Raw genomic sequence first — 19,162 nt, forward strand, 5'->3', positions numbered from 1 at the left:
AGAAAGATAAAATAAGTTCACAGAGTGAGACTGATAGGTTGAGTGAATGGACAAAAAGATGGCAATTGAAGAATAATGTGAGAAGTTGAGAAGTTGTTCATTTGTATGATGATACATGGTAATATTTAAATAGAGAAAGAACTGCAGAAATTTGAAGCACAAATGAATTGTGAGAGCTTCAACATGAAACATTAAGAACCGGCATATGCATGCAGTAAGAAATCGAGACAGTTAATGGCATGCTAGTTTTGATTTCAAGGGAATGTGGTGTGCAATCAGAGGGATATGTTTTCTGTGCATACAGTATGCTGTTGAAAGGGCCAGTTTCCATGTTGTAAGGTCCTAAAGCTCTCAGAGAGTGTCACTCGGAGAGTTGAAACCAGACATTTGCTGTCAAATCAGTATGATCTCACAATTTTGCATCATGCTAATGAAGGTCAGCTGAGATCATGATAATGCACTCACAAATGTGACAAATGGCCAAAGTGCTTGTGTGTGTGTGTGTGTGTGTGTGTGTGTGTGTGTGTATGCGCGCATTAAATGCCATTTCGGCCATTGAATGGCGAGCATTAGGGATGCAATTTCTCAGCCCCAAATAATATTCATGATATTATGTAGCAACAGAGCCCTGTCATTCTTCTTTGTTAATTTTCTGCAACTAACCATATAATGGATAATTTTGCAAATGAGGGTGATTTGTGGTAGTTAGATTTTTAAAAAAATAAAATTAACCGATCACATTTAAACATTATATTGTAGGGGTTGATTAAAGACACAATTATGTTTTCAGTTATGGAAACATTAAATAGTATCAATAAATTTTCAGCGGGTTCCTCCATTGCCTTTAATCTATCATCATTAGTGTGTCAGCTGAATGTTTGTTTGGAAGATGGATTTGTTCCATGAAATCTTTGGCAGATTTAAGGGTAATAGTGAAAACATTATTACATTTACCTTATCTGAAAAAAATGTGACAGAGTAGAGAGAAAAGCTAAATCATGATGAAGTGGTGAGTGATTACAGCAATTAATGCAATCTATTGGTTTGGGGGAATGGGAAAGTCAACCATCTAGATGAATGCTTCATCTTCCTTCCCCAGTGGCCCTGTAAATACTATTTTAATTCATAGAGTAATTACAGGCAAACTAATTCTGAATTTATAAAGGACTGGGAATTACATTAGACCAATTCAGTTCACTCCCATTACTTGCTGGCCATGTTCTTCCCTTGCCTGTATTAATCTGGTTCAGATATGAGGGCCCAATCAGCCTGGAGTAGATTTTGGAGGCACACCAAGACCTCAGCGGAGATTAGGCCTCAGGCAGAGAGAGGATACCATTTAAATCCTCAACCCTGTATTTGTCTTACAGCTTTTGGTAAGAGGCAAGGGTTTGGATCGGTTGTTATCTTTTGTCAAAGTCTGAGAGTCAAAGGTCTTTGATGATTAAAACAAATAAAATGGTTTTAAATTATTTTAAATGTGTTAAATCAAAAATAAATGTATTTTATTAGAAGATTAAAATGTTAATAAATAATTACAAATAACAAACGTAAGGGGAAAATAAATAGATTTAATTTATCTTTTTCTTTCCAATCTTCATGTTAGGAATCCCTTACATATGTCACTTAACTCAGCCGGGACCAATGGCAAGGCCACATAATACTGGGATGTTTTTAACTCATAGTGTCTGAGTGGAAGCAGATCTCTTCTGAAGTGCCAGACAGCCCACCTTGATTCAATCCATTGGATAACATCAGTTCAGAAACATTTATTGTATTAGTATGAAATTGTGTTCTTTTTTCCCAGCTATGCTAATAGCCTATTAACTCAGATATTTTAAGTAAGTTAATGCCTCCCACCGTAGTGCCTGCATGTTCTTCTGCATTGTTCATTGAAGTAAGTAGCAAAGCTAAAATCGCCAATCAGCATCTTCACTGAAGGGAGACAAGAGCTAACAGCAATGGTTGATTCAGCAAGGGATCAGGAGTCATAGCTCAATGAATCTCTAGAAATTTTAGTTCTTTAAGGTATACACCCATTATAGCACAGTTTCAAAAATATTTTGGATATCAGGCTCAAAGCTGTGAAGTGTTCATCATGTCAGTTTTCCCATAGAAACTTTTTTAATAAGCAATTTCCCAATAAAACTTGATGTAACAGAAAGCAGATATGCATTCCACAGAAGACAATTAAAATAACCAGATAGTGGCGTCTAAATATGCTGGCACGCTAGTGTTCGATGTCTGCTTGGAATTAGCAAAGAAGTTTGTGCAGATGAACGCTGTATAAAGCTTATCCTTATAAACAGCATTTTGGTTTTTAATTAAAATGGATGAAAGGGGATAGAAGAGAAATTGTACAACAAAGATTCACTGGGCTATTTACAAGGAAGATGGGACTGTTCTACAAGGAGAGTCTGTGGAAACTAGGTCAATACTTTTATAGGTTTAAAGGAAAGAGGTAATCTTGGTGAAGTATGCAGAGTTTCATATGAGATTTGACCAGGTAAGCTCTGGAGGATTGTTTCCAGGGACCGGAAACTCTAGGATTAAAAAACAGATTAAGGGATGTCTGGCTCAGGGTTGAGATAAAGATTCATTTCTTCAATCAGTGGGCTATGAATCAAGAGGAATGTATCTGACAAGATAGTCGACAATAAACAAAATAACATTTTGGTTAGAAGCTTGAACAATAAGTGGTTGATTAATGGTGTTGAGTAACGTCCAATTTGATAGCAACAAATATGTCAGAAATAGAAACTTTAGCATCTTTAATAAGGAGTTATTTGGCATTTATATAAGCAAGATAAAATAGCTCATTCATAAAATAGTCTGTTGCTTTTATAATAACTTCATTTCCTCAATATGAGAAGTGACCACAGAAATTGTTTGAAGGTTTCAGAAAGAAAATATACTCAAATTAGGAAAGCCCTGTTGCTCCTTTTTTTTTAAACAATTCTGTTGGCTTCACCCAACACTGCTAAAAAAAAAGTTAATATCAAGAGGAATTGGTTACTGCTTTTCAAAAGAACACTTTCCATTTTTTGGTCATAAGATATACAAAAGAAAATTATTGTAAAAATTCAGCTACACTCACATTGGAACATTGTTCCCTCTAAGAACACGGTTGCACTGCTGCACAGAAACTGAAATGCTCCTGCACACACAGCCTTTGTTGCCACACTGTTAGAATTTTTTAATATAATGTTAATATAATTTTGAAATTATGTTAATATGATTTTGAATTATGCTAATATAATTTTGAAATCAATGTTAACATAATTGTGAAATATCCTGTAATTAATTATGCATTAATGAATACAATCCATAAATCTGCTGCCTGAAGATTTTGACCAACCCACAATATCGAGTAGCATTAACTGTCCTTAACGATGTTTTAGAAGATCTGGCATCTGTTTTCTAAATTGCTTCAGAAAAGTTGTTTGAATACAATTGAAACAATGCAGCATGCAAAACCAATGTCGGTCACATTGACTTGATGATTCCATTTATTAGGGTGACTAAATGAACTATCTAATTGCATCTATAAGTTCTGAGTTATAAGTTCTATAAGTCAATACTGCGCCTATTATTCAATTCATTCAACATGTGCATTATCACTTGAATCCTAGATTTCCTGACAATGTAGTAAGAGAATGGCAAGCTTTTGACCCTATTGCGACTACAAACACAACCAATTTTGAATTTGGAAAGAGAATGTTGTACAACTGACAAAAAGAGTACTCAGTTACTATTAAGAGATACGATGACAATGTTGCCTTAAAAATATTACAGAAATACTGTCACTTCAAATTTGTTGTTTCTAAGAAAGTTAAAACTGGTTCAAATAAGACATTCACTGATATATTGAACTACATGCTTAGAAATGAAGAATTTGAAGAACTGCCAATTCTTGTTGACATCGTTGGAACATTTCAAGCTTCTAATGCTGACTGCGAATGTGGGTTCAATCTGATGAATTCAATTAAATGAGAATCCAGAAACAGACTAGAAGTGGAACAGTTGGATGATCCAATGAGGATTGAGATGTATCTTTCATATGGATGCAAATTTAATCTGAATAGTGTTTATAGACAATGGATTTATAATAAAGACAGATGAGACAAAGTTTATAAAATGTAAAAGATTTTCTTTGTTGCACTGTATTTCAGTATACCCTTCAATTAATAAATAAAATCAAAAGTACTTGATTTTTCAGTTTGCATTCTAAGTAATCATAGTATGCATATTACAAAAAAAATTAAAATGCCATGCAGTTTTCAGGCCGTGCTCAGAGCAATGGTTGGTGCACCTCATGTTCCACCTGGATAGCCTCCAACCTGATGGTACAAACACCAGTGTCTCTAGATTTCAATAATTTCACCAGCTCCCACTTCTCTCTTTTTCCATTCTCCAGTCTGTTTCACCCTCTCATCCATTCTCTCCTCTTCATCTGCCTAACACTTCCTTAGGTGTTCCTCTGGCTTCCATGATTTACTGTCTCCCCTTTCAGATTCCTTCTCCTTCATCCCTTCACCTCCTCCACCTCTCAGCTCCCAGCATTTTACTTCATCTCTCCTTCCCCACCCACCCACCTTACCCCTCACCTGCCAACTTGTATTCCTACCAATCCCCCACTTTCTTATTCTGGCTGCTTCTCTTTTCCTTTCAAGTCCTGATGAAGGATCTCCACCTGAAATTTTGACTGTTTATTGCTCTCCATCAATGCTGCCTGACCTTTGTGACACAAAGGTTGGGAGTGTTGTGGATAGTCTGGAGGATTGTCAGAGGTTAAAGCAAGACATCGTTAGGATGCAGTACTGGGGTGAGAAGTGGCAGATGGAGTTCAACCCAGATAAGTGTGAAGTGGTGATGCACCATCAATAACTCACGCTGAGACTTAGGAAGTGAGATATCGGCTTTTATTGACTGGAAGAACAAACAACACTACATCCTGGGAAAATGAGGGAGAGCAGCAGACCACAGTCGCCTTTATACAGGGGTCTGTGGGAGGAGCCACAGGAGCAGTCAGCAGGGTCTGTGGGAGGAGCCACAGGAGCAGTCAGACAGGTATATCTAGTTCACCACAAGTGGTCTATTTTGGAAGGTCAAATTTGAAGGCAGAATGGCACCACGTACGGCAGCCATGTTGTGAGCTCTGTCCCAACTTTACAATGTACTGCTAATTTCTGTGATTTCCTTCACATTTCTGTTCAAGAAGCTGATAGACACATCAGATATGATTGACTGACTCTTCTGAACATCAAGAAGACAGCATTTACCCACTATGTGCTGGCTTTTCTACACTGGGAGCCCCTGCTTATGCAATCCATGGGAGGCTCAGTTATTATACCGCCACTACCTTGGAAGCAGCGCCAGAGGTGAGGGAGAAGGGCCAGCGTCCTGGTGAGGTTGAGACGGCGTGCTAATTGGCCACTGCTCCCTAGCACACTCCTGGCTAACGTTCAGTCCCTGGACAACAAGCTGTGCAATCTGAGAGCCAGAATCTCCTACCAGTGGGAAACAAAGGAATATAACATTTTGTGCTTCGTGGAGACTTGGCTGACAGAGGAGATACCGGATCGCGCCATCAAGTGCTCTGGGTATCCCTGTTCTGGGCGGACAGGTCAAAAAATCTCTCTGGGAAGAGTAAAGGAGGTGAGGTATGTTTCATGGTCAATAATGCTTGGTGCGACCCCCGGAATGTGCAAGCCCTCAAATCCTTTTGTTCCCTGGATCTGGAGTACCTGGTGCAGCTGTGTAGACCTTTCTGGTAGCTGAGGGAGTCCATGGCTGTTATTATCACAGTGGTGTATAGTCCACCACAGGCTGATACTGACCTGGCTCTCAGGGAACTGTACAAGACCATCAACACACTGGAAAATGCACACCCAGAGGCTGCCTTCATCATTGCCAGTGACTCTAATAGAGCATCGCTGACTAAAGTCTCTCCGAAAATCGGATCACTCCTCCATCTTGCTACTGCCGAGGTACAGGCAGAAGCCGAAACAAGAGGCAGATATAGTTAAAACCATCTGCTATTGGTCTGACTAATCAGTCTCCATGGTACAGGGCTGCTTTGATGACATCATCTGGAATGTCTTCCATGATGAGGTTGTCTCCGAGTTCACGAATGAGGTCACAAGTTTCATCCAGAAGTGTATCGAGGGTGTTGTCCCTCAGAAATTGGTCAGGGTCTATCCATACCAGAAACCCTGGATCAACAGTTCTGTGCGAGCAGCACTCACTGCGCGACACAGAGCTTACATTGCCAGTGACCAACAGGAACTCAAAAAATGCAGTTACAAACTGCGCAAAGTCATCAAGGCAGCGAAACAACAATACAGGGACAAGGTCCATACTCAACTCTCCACCAACAACACAAGCAGCTTATGGCAAGATCTGCGCACCGTTGCAGACTTCAAAGCTAAACGCAGGGGAGTTTCCAACATCGATGCCTCTCTCCCAGACAAGCTAAATCCTTTTTTGTGCTCGATTTGATGTTGTCAACACTGAGCCCCTGAGGAGACCTGCGCCTTGGTCATCTCTGAGGCTGAAGTACGCAGGTGTTTCCAACGAGTCAACAGTTGCAAGGCTGCGGGACCGAACGGCATCACAGGGCGGGTACTCAGAGTGTGCGCGGCACAACTGGCAGGTGTGTTTACAGACATTTTTAATCTCTCCCTCTCCCAGTGTAGAGTGCCTTCCCGGTTCAAAACATCCACCATTGTTTCTGTACCCAAAAGACCAAGGTTACGTGTCTGAACGACTGGCGTCCTGTCACACTCACATCAATAATAAGCAAATACTTTGAGAGGCTGGTCAAGGATTACACCTGCAGCATGCTACCACCCAAACTGGACCCCCTACAATTTGCCTACCGACACAACCGATTGACAGATGATGCAATTGCCAAAACTCTATACAGGTCCTTACACACCTGGAGAGGAGGGATGCTTATGTGGGAATGCTGTTCTTGGACTACAGTTCAGCATTCAACACCATAATTCCCTCCAGGCTCGACAAGAAGCTCAGAGACTTTGGCCTTCACTCTGCCTTGTGTAGCTGGATCCTGGACTTCCTGTCAGATCGCCGGCAGGTGTTAAGGGTGGACTCCCTCACCTCTGCTCCTCTGACCCTCAACACAAGTGCCCCTCAGGGCTATGTCCTAACCCCTCTCCTTTACTCTGTATACCCATGACTGTGTCACCACCCACAGCTCTAATCTGCTAATTAAATTTGCTGATGACACTACACTGATTGGCCTAATCTCAAACAATGATGAGGCATCTTACAGAGAAGAAGTCATCACCTGACACAGTGGTGTCAAGAAAACAACCTCCCCCTCAATGTCGCAAAAACAAAGGAGTTGGTTGTGGACTACAGGAGGAATAGAGACAGGCTCACCCCTTTTGACGTCAATGGATCTGGGGTTGAGAGGGTGAATAGCTTTAAATTCCTCGGCATACACACCACCAAGGATCTCATGTGGTGACCTGATGGAGGTGTACAAGATAATGAGGGGCATTGATCGTGTGGATAGCCAGAGGCTTTTTCCCAGAGCTGAAATAGCTAACACGAGGGGGCATAGTTTTAAGGTACTTGGAAGTAGGTATAAGGGGAAGTCAGGGGTAAGTTTTTCACACAGAGAGTGGTGGGTGCATGGAATGCACTGCTGGCAATGATGGTGGAGGCAGATACAATAGGGTCTTTTAAGAGACTCTTAGGTAGATACAGGACCTTAGAAAAATAGAGGGCTATGCAGTAGGGAAATTCTAGACAGTTTCTAGAGTAGGTTACATGGTCAGCCCAACATTGTGGGCTGAAGGGCCTGTAATATGCTGTAGATATCTATGCTCTAGTTTCTATGACCTGCTTAGTTCCTTCAGCATTTTGTGTGTATTATAAAAATTATCACTGATTCCTCAGAAAAGCAAATTTCATTTGTTTAACTTGAGTGAACTCAGTCTAGATAAACATGGCAATATCCCTGACAGAAGCCAAAAGATTAGCCAGTATTCAAAATGATACTGTTTGGTGATGTACCATATTTTTGAATTCATAAATTGCACACATCCAACAGTCTCTATCAAGTCTCCTCAGAGTCAAGAACTTTCTCTAGTGAAAAGAAACCAGTTTCTCTTATGATAACTTTGTGATAATTAATCAACATTATTCAAAGGAAAACTGGGAAATCTCTCATCAACAGGAAGTGTACTTACACTGATTATATTACACAGAATTAACAGTTACTGAAAACCTTAAAATCTCTGAGAATTACTACAACTTTCTGTTTACTCTCAGTTAACTAGCATTGAAGAGAAAATATATAAACAGGAAATCTAGAGATGAAGTAGCAAAAGAAAATAGTGTTATCACAGTTTTAAGAACAAAAAAAGCATTTTTTAAACAGGTGCCGAAGTAGACTCTGTGCTCCTCAGGTCTGCTCTGCTCCTCAATATGATGACTGATCCAACCCAGAACTCTTCCTTTCTTTACCATTTCTAAAAGTCCACAATTCCCAGGTCTTTCAAAACCTTACCTATCACAATGGTCTAGCCTCCATGACCCCCAGGGTAGAAAATCCCAGGGATCCAACTCTCTGCACCAGAAGATACATAATCCCATGCACCTCAGCTTTAAGGAACTGCCCCCTATCCTCATTCCCTCTTTGAGATTTACCCACTAGTAGAAACATCTTGACATCAATCCTGTCATACCCCTTTAGGATTTTAAATGTTTCAGTGAGATTACCTGTCATTCTTTTAAACTCGATTGAATATACATCTAATTTCTTTAGCCACTCATGATGGGCAATCTTTTTCATTCCCAAATAACCAGGAACTTGCCTTGTGCATCTGTTTTAGACAGGCTTTAAAGCCAGTATATTTGATCTGAAATAACGATACCAGAACTATGCATGGAACTCCAGGTGCAGCCTCATTGGTACCCGGTGGAATTTTAACAATATGTTCTTATTTCTAAACTCCAACCCTTTTACAATAAAGGTCAAAACTACCATTTGCAGTCCTAGCCACTTGCGCCCACATGCTCACCTTTTTCAATACATGCACATGAACAAGAACAACTAAGGAGAAGAATTAAATTTCTTTTCATAAGAGCAGGAAATAGGGTAAAATTAAATCCAGTGATGTGCACAATACAAAATAGGCAGTTTTAAATGGTCCAGTACAGAGTAGTTGGGCTGAAGAGTTTGTTTCTGAGCTGTACTGTTCTAAGACTCTGTGTAATAATACACCTGAAAGATGTGGAGAAAGATGCCTCTTATAAATTGTTTGAAATTTTGTGACATCACCTTATGACGTCAATAGCATCTCTACAATTTTCTGCATCCAAATGAGATGTTGTGTGAAATAATGATTATACTTGTCCTTATTTGTGGAAATTGTCTGTGACATTGCTTCTTTTTCTAAAATGTTCTAACCTTTTGTTTTTACAAGAGATCCAAAATGTAACAAGCTGCTATACAGCTGAACTCTTCTGAAAATTGTTTTATATAATTGACAAATTGAACCAACTTACCTTGGGGCTTGCAGAACCTTCTAAACTATGTGCAGTCACATCAGTTGCCAATATGTCCGCTTTGATTATGTCCAGGGCTCCAAGAATCCAACTGTGCTGGCGTTTGATTTGCCTCTGTAGTTCCTGCCACTGACTTGCAATAATCTGCAGCATGTCTCTCAATCCTTCAAAGCAGAGCAACGAGATATCAGCACACAACAGGAGCAACACCAATCGTAATAATATTCAATTAACAAATGTCACAACAGTGACAATATTTTGCAAATTGTATTTGTACATGAATATTTCATTGAGCTGTATGAAACATCTGCAGGAAAGCACTTTTTCTGAACTTACTGCCATTATAAATCAAGGCAACTACTCTTTACAAATACCATCTTCTCACATTTGTAAATGAAGTTGAAATGTATTGAATTCCAGAAAGGATGGCATCTAATGCTATTAATTACAAAGACATCCTTATTTCAAACAATGATGTTTCAATTGAAAACTAACACCATTTTGTTCATAGCTCTGCTTCAGTGATTTGCCTCAACACAAACTTCTGAATGGCATCCTGCTGTACCAATCAATACGGCATTTCAGCCTCTTGGAGATAGGTCTTTGGGGTCTTACGCTATCAAGTCAGCTACAATGCTTTGGATTGATAGAAGCTGTGCTGACTTCGAAGATTGGGACTATCAAAAAAAAATTAATTTATAGCCATCACAATCATCTGAGTGCTGGAAGAAAACATTTTCATCTTCTGCTGAACTCAAATTGGTTCTCAGCAGGGGCCAAGAGCAATAGAACTATCTCCAATCATGTTTTATCTTAATATAACAACAGATGAACAGTGGACAAGAACACATTGTCAGCTTTTAAAACATTGTTCTGAACAGTCTGATTTTTGCAATGAAATTTTATGTAACCTTGAAATGATAAAAGAGCAAAGAAGTTGAATTCCTGGAATTGTGAAGCATTAATTTAACCTACCTTGCAAGTGGGAAGCTATAGGATAGCTGAAACGCTGGGATTTATGACTCACTCAATATTGCTCTCCATTGATTTCACAGACAGTTTAATTCAGGTTGAATGTAAAACCAATATTGTACAGGTCCTGACAGAGCACAACAGGCAGGCTAAGCTAATATTATCCATATTTAATTAGTTAAAATAGTTACTAAGCTTTATTTAATTGTTTACTTCACTAATTTATCATCTTCAGCATGGTGTACTTATTTGTGTTCCTTCTAGTTACAAAGAATTTATTCTAACTTTCAATTAACGACAGAAGTAGTAAAAATATTTCTCCTCTTTTGATCTTGGGTTACAATAACAGCTGGGTGGATCAGAATACTGCTTCCTGTGTTTGAGAGTGGACACAAATGTACAGCAATATCATGTTTTTAACTTACCTAAAAATAAATCACAAAGACTAAATCTTACATAGCTAGATAAAATATTATAGCAATTAATATCTCAGTAATTACTCATTCTTCCAACCTCCAAAATTATTTTAAAACACTCCTGGTTCTCATAAACATATTCTGATATCTGATTTCACACCATGGTAAATTTTCTCTGAATGTTAATTCTTAAAATCCCTTTGGATTTTGTGAAATATTTTCTCCAATTACCTAACTCTGCAGCAAATCACTGCCCTGCCCAATTTCATCTCTCTTTTCTCACCGTGACTCTGTACAGTCTCCTCCCTATCTACACTCATCTATGGAAATACCTATTCTCCTGTTTCTGTTTCCAGTTTCCTTCAGACCTAAACCATCAGGTTTTGCTAAATTTGTTGTTTCATGGAAGTACAGATTGAGCAGCTTAGCTTTCACCGATTACCATAAATGCTTAACCAAATTTCAATTTAAAGAATGTATTTGGTAATTCATCAAGTTCATAATGTGGGATAGTATATTGGTTTTCATATGTTCATTCAAACAATAACTTGCAGATTTAAAGTTTATGAGATACATCTGGTTCAGCCACTCTGATGGTGACATGTACAATTGTTATGATCCCAGCCCCCTCCTTTGTGAGAATCGCAAGAGCCCTAGTGAAGGGGGGGTCAATGACCCAAGAGAAGAGAGAGATACCTGTGGTGTCCCTCATTTCACAGCGAGGCAAAAGCTGGCGACTGTGGTCATTATCTCATGGAGACACCTTTGTGAATTGGGAAATGTACTACGTGTATACCCTCAGGGCAACGTGGGTGGAGAGACGGAGAGAGATTGCATCATCCCAACCTGACTGACATCTGAGACCCCGTGAGTTCAGATAAAGGAGGGGTTGTAAAGACAGCCCCCCCAGACGCACCAGAAGACACGCTAGAAATCCTGTGACAGTGTTTAATAGCGACAGCCGGTGGGGGGGGTTCGTGTGCGTCTTTTCCTTGCCTGGGATTGGCGACCTCACCACGAAAGAACGGCTTTAGCTACAGGAGAGGCCACAAGTGAACGGCCACCCCCCAACGAGACTCCGACGGATCGAACTCATAAAGGTTGGAAAAACCCACCAGGTAACTGTTCTATTCTATACCTATCTCTCTCTCTCCAACAAAGTGCACCACCGCGACACCCAAAAGACGACAGCTGGTGGAACTGCAGTGACCGCGAGAGACTTTTAGATATACATCGGACAATATATATTACCCCTAGACAACGATAGAGCTTATTTCTTATTGATTATTACTATACCTGCGCTTTAGATTGAGTATTGATGACTTATGTTATCTGAATGTTTGTATTAATCTTATTTTTGTGCCCCTTTATAAATAAAAACTTCTACAAAATAGTGCCATCAGACTTCAACGGACCTCTCTATCTTTGCTGGTAAGTGATCCAGTTATGGGATACGTAACAACTTGGAGTTCTCGTCTCCGGATTTGACACCAAATTGGGAGGCCAGTGAATCGGGCTTGTAAGTCCAAACTTGGATCTGGTTGCGCAGGTAGCCAGACGGGAAACCAGCAAAGATGGACATGGGTGAATTTATGAAAAACCCGACTGTGGAGGCGCTAGAGGCAGCCACCAAATCAGACTTGTTAAATTTGGCGAAGGGATTGGACCTCACAGAAGTGAGGTCGTCCATGAAAAAGCGGGAGGTGTGAGGGGCCATAACTCAGTATTACATTGGGAAGAACGTGTTCGAAGCTGAGGTATGGGAAAATATCCCTGAAAAAGTACCAGCTAGTGGGATGGACCAGCTAGAGTTGGAAAAATTAAGGTTGGAACATGAATTTAAAATAAAGCAGCCGGAAGCAGCTGAGAAGGAGGAAGAACAGGCTGAGAGAGAGAAAGAAAGGGCCGACAAACAAAGGGAGCAGGCGTTCCACATAAAGGAGTTAGAGGTGAAATGGGACCAGGAGCTCCAACTAAAGGGGTTAGAGGTGAAAAAAGAGCAGGACCAAGCTGAAAAGCAAAGACAGCATGAAATTCAGCTAAAAGAGCTAGAAGTAGCTGAGAAAGAGAAGGAACGAGCCGAGAAAGAGAAGGAACGAGCCGAGAAAGAGAAGGAACGAGCCGAGAGAGAGCAGGACCGAGCTGAAAAGCAAAGAGAGTATGAGGAGAAACAGAAACAGAGGGAACATGACTTGGAGATGGAGAAGTTAAAGAAAGAGCGAAGAGATCTAGGGTTAGATCGAGAGGAGAGGTTTAATGTTAGTCGGGAGTTGAGGGTAGGACCTCCATTCGAAGAGTCGGATGTTGATAGTTATTTCTTGCTTTTTGAAAAGGTGGCAGTAAATCAGAAGTGGCCCAAAGAGCAGTGGGTGGCGTTGTTACAAAGTGTGTTAAAAGGGAAGGCACAACGAGCATATGCGGCATTGGCCGTCGAGGAAGGGGAAGCGGAGAATTATGCCAAAGTAAAGGAGGCCATTCTCCGGAGTTACGAGCTAGTACCTGAAGCTTATAGACAAAGGTTCAGAAATTTACGGAAAGGGTGGAATCAAACGTATACCGAGCTAGCCTATGAAAAGGGTGTGCTCTTGGACCGTTGGTGCACCGCGGAACAGGTAGACGGGGATTATGGGTGTATCAGGGAGTTATTTTTGATTGAGGAATTAAAAGGGTGTGTTCCGGAGGAGATCCAGATGTATTTGAATGAGAAGCCGAATAAGTCCATCTCAGAAATTGCTAGGTTCGCAGATGAATATTCCCTAACCCACAGGACAAAGTTTTCCTTGCCAAAAGGTTACCCGAGAGACTGTGGGAATGACCGAGAAAGTCCGCCGGCTGAGGCAGAGGTCCCGCCGGGAGCTAGTGGTAAGGTTGAGGGGGAAAGGCCAGGCGGCCCGAGATTTCCGGGCTTGACCTGTTTTAATTGTGGGAAGGGAGGACATATTGCCTCTAGGTGCTTTGCTCCGAGAAAGGAGCCAGAAAAAGGGAAAGCAGCGGTCCCTATCGGGTGTGCCGTGGTAATCAGTAAATCGACGAGAGAGCCCCGGGTAGACAGAGTACAAGAGGGGTCAGAGACTTGGCTGTCACCCGGAACCGTGTCCGTGAAGGGGGGAGACCCACTCATTCCCGTCCGAATCTGGCGAGACACCGGGGCGGAGCTGTCGTTGATCCGCCGTGAGATACTAGAATTCGGTCGGAGAAGGGGAATGGTCGCCGTGAAGGGGATAAGTACAAGAATAGAAATGGTGGCCCTACATCAGGTAATTATGGATTGTGAGCTGGTATCTGGACCAGTCAAAATAGGGGTGCCATCAGAATTCCCGAGAACTGACGCGGACGTCCTCCTCGGAAATGATTTAGCCGGGGGGGCAGGTTTGGACAAGGATGACATGGCCCAAACAGCCTGTGAGGATTGCAGCCCCGCCCCTCGCATCTCCAGTCTGTACCACAGGCGCGAGCATTCGCAGCCTGTCGAGAAAGGCAGCTGAGAAAGTGAGCAGTTTAAATCTGGCCAGTATTGATTTGGCCGAGACGGTCCTACCGACCCTGTACCACGAGGGTTCTGAGGGTGGTAAACCGAAGAGTAGTAAAGTGAAAGGGGTTAAGGGAGAGGAGCTAGATCTGCCCTTAGCGAAGAGAAAGGTCCTAGAGGTAGGAAATAAAGATGAGAAACGGAAAAAGCTGTTAAAAGGTCCAGAGTTGGACATGGATGATCTGTCGGGGGTGGCAGCCCTGTTTGAAGAAGTTGAGAGTTATCAAGGTGTTCCCGATAATGAGATGAAGGCAGTCCTAGATGAAAAGGATGCCATTACCTTGGAGAGGTCTGCTGGGTTGGCAGACGAGGTTGTTTCAGCCCGCGGGGTTGAGTTTACTCCGGAAGGGAGCTGCCCAGAGAGGAACTGGGAGGATCAGGGGAATTTAGAATTTGAAAAGGGTACGGGTATTGAAAGCCTGGAAGAGGCAGATGTCCCGTTTGAGTGTGTCCAAGATGTGGATGCACGTGGTACTGAACCTAGCAATGGAGCTCAGAAAAAGTCTGAGGTATTTGATTCAGTTGAAAAGGAACGCAGTCCCTGTGGGTCAGATGGACTGGGTTTAGTGAAGACAGGGTTAACCCTGGTAATTGGGGGAAGGGAGGGTTCCCAGGTGTTGGTACACGAAGGGGTGGTGAACCTTAAAGTGGAACTCGACCATGGGGAGATAAACATTATTATTGAAGGGAACGGAAAGTTTGTAGTTCCCAAATCGAATGAAGAAAATTTAAAGTTTAGATTGGTGTCAGAAGAAGTAACCAGGCTACAGAAACGATGGCTTGGTGACGCGGTGCCTGCGCATCGATTACAGGTTGATTTGGAATGTAAAGGTGCCCCACACACTGTTGTTATTCAAGAGAGCGCTGTGAAACAGCCGAATTTTAAATGCGGCCTGAGGGAAAGGTTCGAACTGAAACCCATCAGCCTGCATGGTCTTGACAAAAGGGTTAGCTACCTGTGTAACATTAAAGAATTGGGTGGAAATTCACACGATGATTTAAGTTTGGGACACAGGGTTGAGAGAATAACCCTTATGGAACGGAAAGACGGGAGAGTACCTCGCCAAATTACCCAGGTCTCCCACGTAGGAACTCACCGGAACAGAGGTGACGGCTAATGGGGGCGCCATTTTTAAATAGAAAAACCAGCTGTACGGGATTTTGACAAAGCATGTGAATAACAAAGACAACCCCCTTGGAACCCTGCCTGTTGAAATCTGATGCTACCAGCCTTTAGTCAGGGACAAGATGTTACCATATTAAAGGAAGTGCCACTGTAATCGTTAACTGTTTAGACGCTGAAAAATGTATGACGGTACAGCTCTGTAGTTAAAAGAAAAGCTTTTGTACTATGTTAGATCCTAAAACCCTGTAAGACTCTGTACCACTCCATTTTAACCGCTGGTAAAAACATTTTTAAGAGGGGAGGTGTTATGATCCCAGCCCCCTCCTTTGTGAGAATCGCAAGAGCCCTAGTGAAGGGGGGGTCAATGACCCAAGAGAAGAGAGAGATACGTGCGGTGTCCCTCGTTTCACGGCGAGGCAAAAGCTGGCGACTGTGGTCATTGTCTTGTGGAGACACCTTTGTGAATTGGGAACTGTACTACGTGTATACCATCAGGGCAACGTGGGTAGAGAGACGGAGAGAGATTGCATCATCCCAACCTGATTGACATCTGAGACCCCGTGAGTTCAGATAAAAGAGGGGTTGTAAAGACGGTCCCCCCAGACGGACCAGAAGACACGCTAGAAATCCTGTGACAGCGTTTAATAGCGACAGCCGGTGGGGGGGGTTCGTGTGCGTCTTTTCCTTGCCTGGGATTGGCGACCTCACCACGAAAGAACGGCTTTAGCTACAGGAGAGGCCACAAGTGAACGGCCACCCCCCAACGAGACTCCGACGGATCGAACTCATAAAGGTTGGAAAAACCCACCGGGTAACTGTTCTATTCTATACCTATCTCTCTCTCTCTCCAACAAAGTGCACCACCGCGACACCCAAAAGACGGCAGCTGGTGGAACTGCAGTGACCGCGAGAGACTTTTAGATATACATCGGACAATATATATTACCCCTAGACAACGATAGAGCTTATTTCTTATTGATTATTACTATACCTGCGCTTTAGATTGAGTATTGACGACGTATGTTATCTGAATGTTTGTATTAACCTTATTTTTGTGCCCCTTTATAAATAAAAACTTCTACAAAATAGTGCCATCAGACTTCAACGGACCTCTCTATCTTTGCTGGTAAGTGATCCAGTTATGGGATACGTAACACAATATATCACACTTCATATTTTAAAACCCATCCAAATTTTTCCTTGCCCATTTATTCAAAGTTTGGCTGAATTAATACAATTATGTTTAAAGGAATGATACTACTGTTGTGTATGGTGGTTTAAATACACTCAGTAGCAACTTTATCAGGAACAAGATTTGAACCCGGTGTGGCCCTCTGCTGCTGTAGCCCCTCCACTTCAAGGTTTGACATGTTGTGCATTCAGAGATGCTCTTCTGCACACCACTGTTGTAATAGTGATTATCCGAGTTACTGTTGCCTTCTGATCAGCTTGATCCAGCCTGGCCATTCTGCTCTGCCCTCATAAGGCATTTAGACCCACAGAACTGCCGCTTATTGGATGCTTTCTGTTTATCGCACCTTTCTTTGTAAATTCTAGAAACTGTTCTATGTACTATATCACCACTAGTGTCCAGCGGTCATGGAGCATACGGATCCCTTCTTTGTAGAAGTCGGCGTCTTGGACCTCCAGAAGTGGTCCACAGCAGGGGGTGATTGATAAGTTTGTGGCCTAAGGTAGAAGGAGATGAGTTATTAACTTCAAACTTTCTGCATTTTCACTCAAAGAGTTGAACTGCATGTGCATGTAATGAGAGCTGTATAACTCATCTCTTTCTACCTTAGGCCACGAACTTATCAATCTACAAAGAAGGGATCCGTATGCTCCACGACCACTGGACTAAGTGTGTAAATGTAGGAGGGGACTATGTTGAAAAATAAATGTGCTATGTTTTCTAAAATTGACTCATTCTACCTTAGGCCACGAACTTATCAATCACCCCTCATGGATCACACTTCTTCCCCATTCTAATGTTCGCTCTGAACAACAACTGAACTTCTTGACCATGTCTGCATGCTTTTATGATTGAGTTGCTTCCACATAATTGGTTGATATTTACATTAACAAGCAGGTGTACAGGTGTACCCAATAAAGAGGGTACTCGGTGTATATGATTACTTCCAAGAGTCTGCACCTGTACCCTAAAAAACCAAAGACATTTGGCATTCTCTATGACCACAACCATGATGCATCTATTTCCCTCCACAAACATTCTGCAGCTTTTGACCAAGTCTACCAACCTCCTCCAATCTCTTTCTTATCCAGTTCACCATAATATCACGGTTTTGTGATCATAAATTTCCTTTTATGCTCCAAAATCAATATCTTGGGATTTTCCCAAATGTCTCTCTGTGGCCTCCTTCTCCATTCTTGTGCTTATTCCTGGTGACTTCATCCAAAGACATGAGATCAGGACTCATATGTATACTGATGTTCACTGGCCACTTCTCCCAAACCTTCTAGTTCTGCATTATCTGGTTGATTAATCAACATCACTTTTTAAAATGAGCTGGGCATCTGCCTTTTAAGTGCAGGGCGGTACAAAAGCCAAGAAGATGCAATGTACCTGAGGTAATCTCAAGAGGAGAAGACAATGGTGGCTGAAGATGATTGCAGAAAAAGGATGATCTGGGGAGGTGTGGAGGGGAGATACTTGGATTGTCAGCCAGATGGGAAGGTAGTTTGGAGATGGAGATTGGGGGATTGTGCAGAGGATATTAGTGACAGTTATGCTGAAAATGATTTAGGATTGTCTTTTTTTGGGGTGGGGGTTCAATCAAGGAAATTATTAGAGAAGCTTAGGACATTGTCAGCAAGGAAGAATAAGAAATGTTGGGAGAAATCACTGAAGAAGACATTACTTAGAAGTTAAACCACACCTCACCCCATCCACTTTTTATCTTTTTCAGGCCTACTGCGGTGTACAAAACATGTTTCCTTCACAGGCTTTTCCTACATAATGCAAGTAAAATCAAAACAAGTAGTACATGGTCTATTGTGCTACTTGTCTGTCAAATAGATCAAGACCTAAACCTAAGTTAAGTAAATGGATGTTACCATAAAAGCATTGTGCCATTTCAATCAAATTTCTTGGAGAATCTTTGACATTTCAGACAAACTCCGCTTACAAGTGCCCTGCCCATTGAGTTAGGTTGAAATTGACTGTTTGCATTTTGGTGACCTGAGCTGTGCCCTGTCCAATTTCATTTTCTTGTTTTAGAAAAAATAAATAAAAGCTGGCTGTAGTTCATTCTGCAGCTGCTGTTCATGTGAAGTAGATACAGGTTTTCTCTGACGTGAATATGCTGGATTCTATAAATGTAGGCTCCACTGAAGGAAATATGTATTACTCAACTTTTATTCTGGTTTACATAATATCTTCACAATGATCCAAATTAGGTGGCTGCACTCAACCTCTACAACCACCCTCAAAGTGATTTTTATTCCAGTAGTCACCATTGACAAGAAAATTATCCAACTGAAAGGAAAGCAAATGCCATGCAAAATTGAGTGAGATTTGATTTTCTAATCTCCCCCACCACAGAGATTTTTAAAAAA

General features: G+C 41.7%; 1 protein-coding gene across 7 annotated transcripts in view; it reads right to left on the reverse strand.

Annotated features, from left to right (window-relative positions):
* akap6 (A kinase (PRKA) anchor protein 6) overlaps positions 1–19,162 on the reverse strand; it is a 404,269-nt gene that overhangs the window by 203,668 nt on the left and 181,439 nt on the right. For all 7 annotated transcript variants that reach the window (XM_073040038.1, XM_073040040.1, XM_073040039.1 and 4 more), the window contains one exon: positions 9,544–9,707. In XM_073040038.1, the coding sequence (XP_072896139.1) occupies positions 9,544–9,707 (164 nt within the window). The remainder of the gene's footprint in view (positions 1–9,543; positions 9,708–19,162) is intronic.

The sequence above is a fragment of the Hemitrygon akajei genome, chromosome 3 (assembly GCF_048418815.1).
Source record: "Hemitrygon akajei chromosome 3, sHemAka1.3, whole genome shotgun sequence".
Lineage (NCBI taxonomy): Eukaryota > Metazoa > Chordata > Chondrichthyes > Myliobatiformes > Dasyatidae > Hemitrygon > Hemitrygon akajei.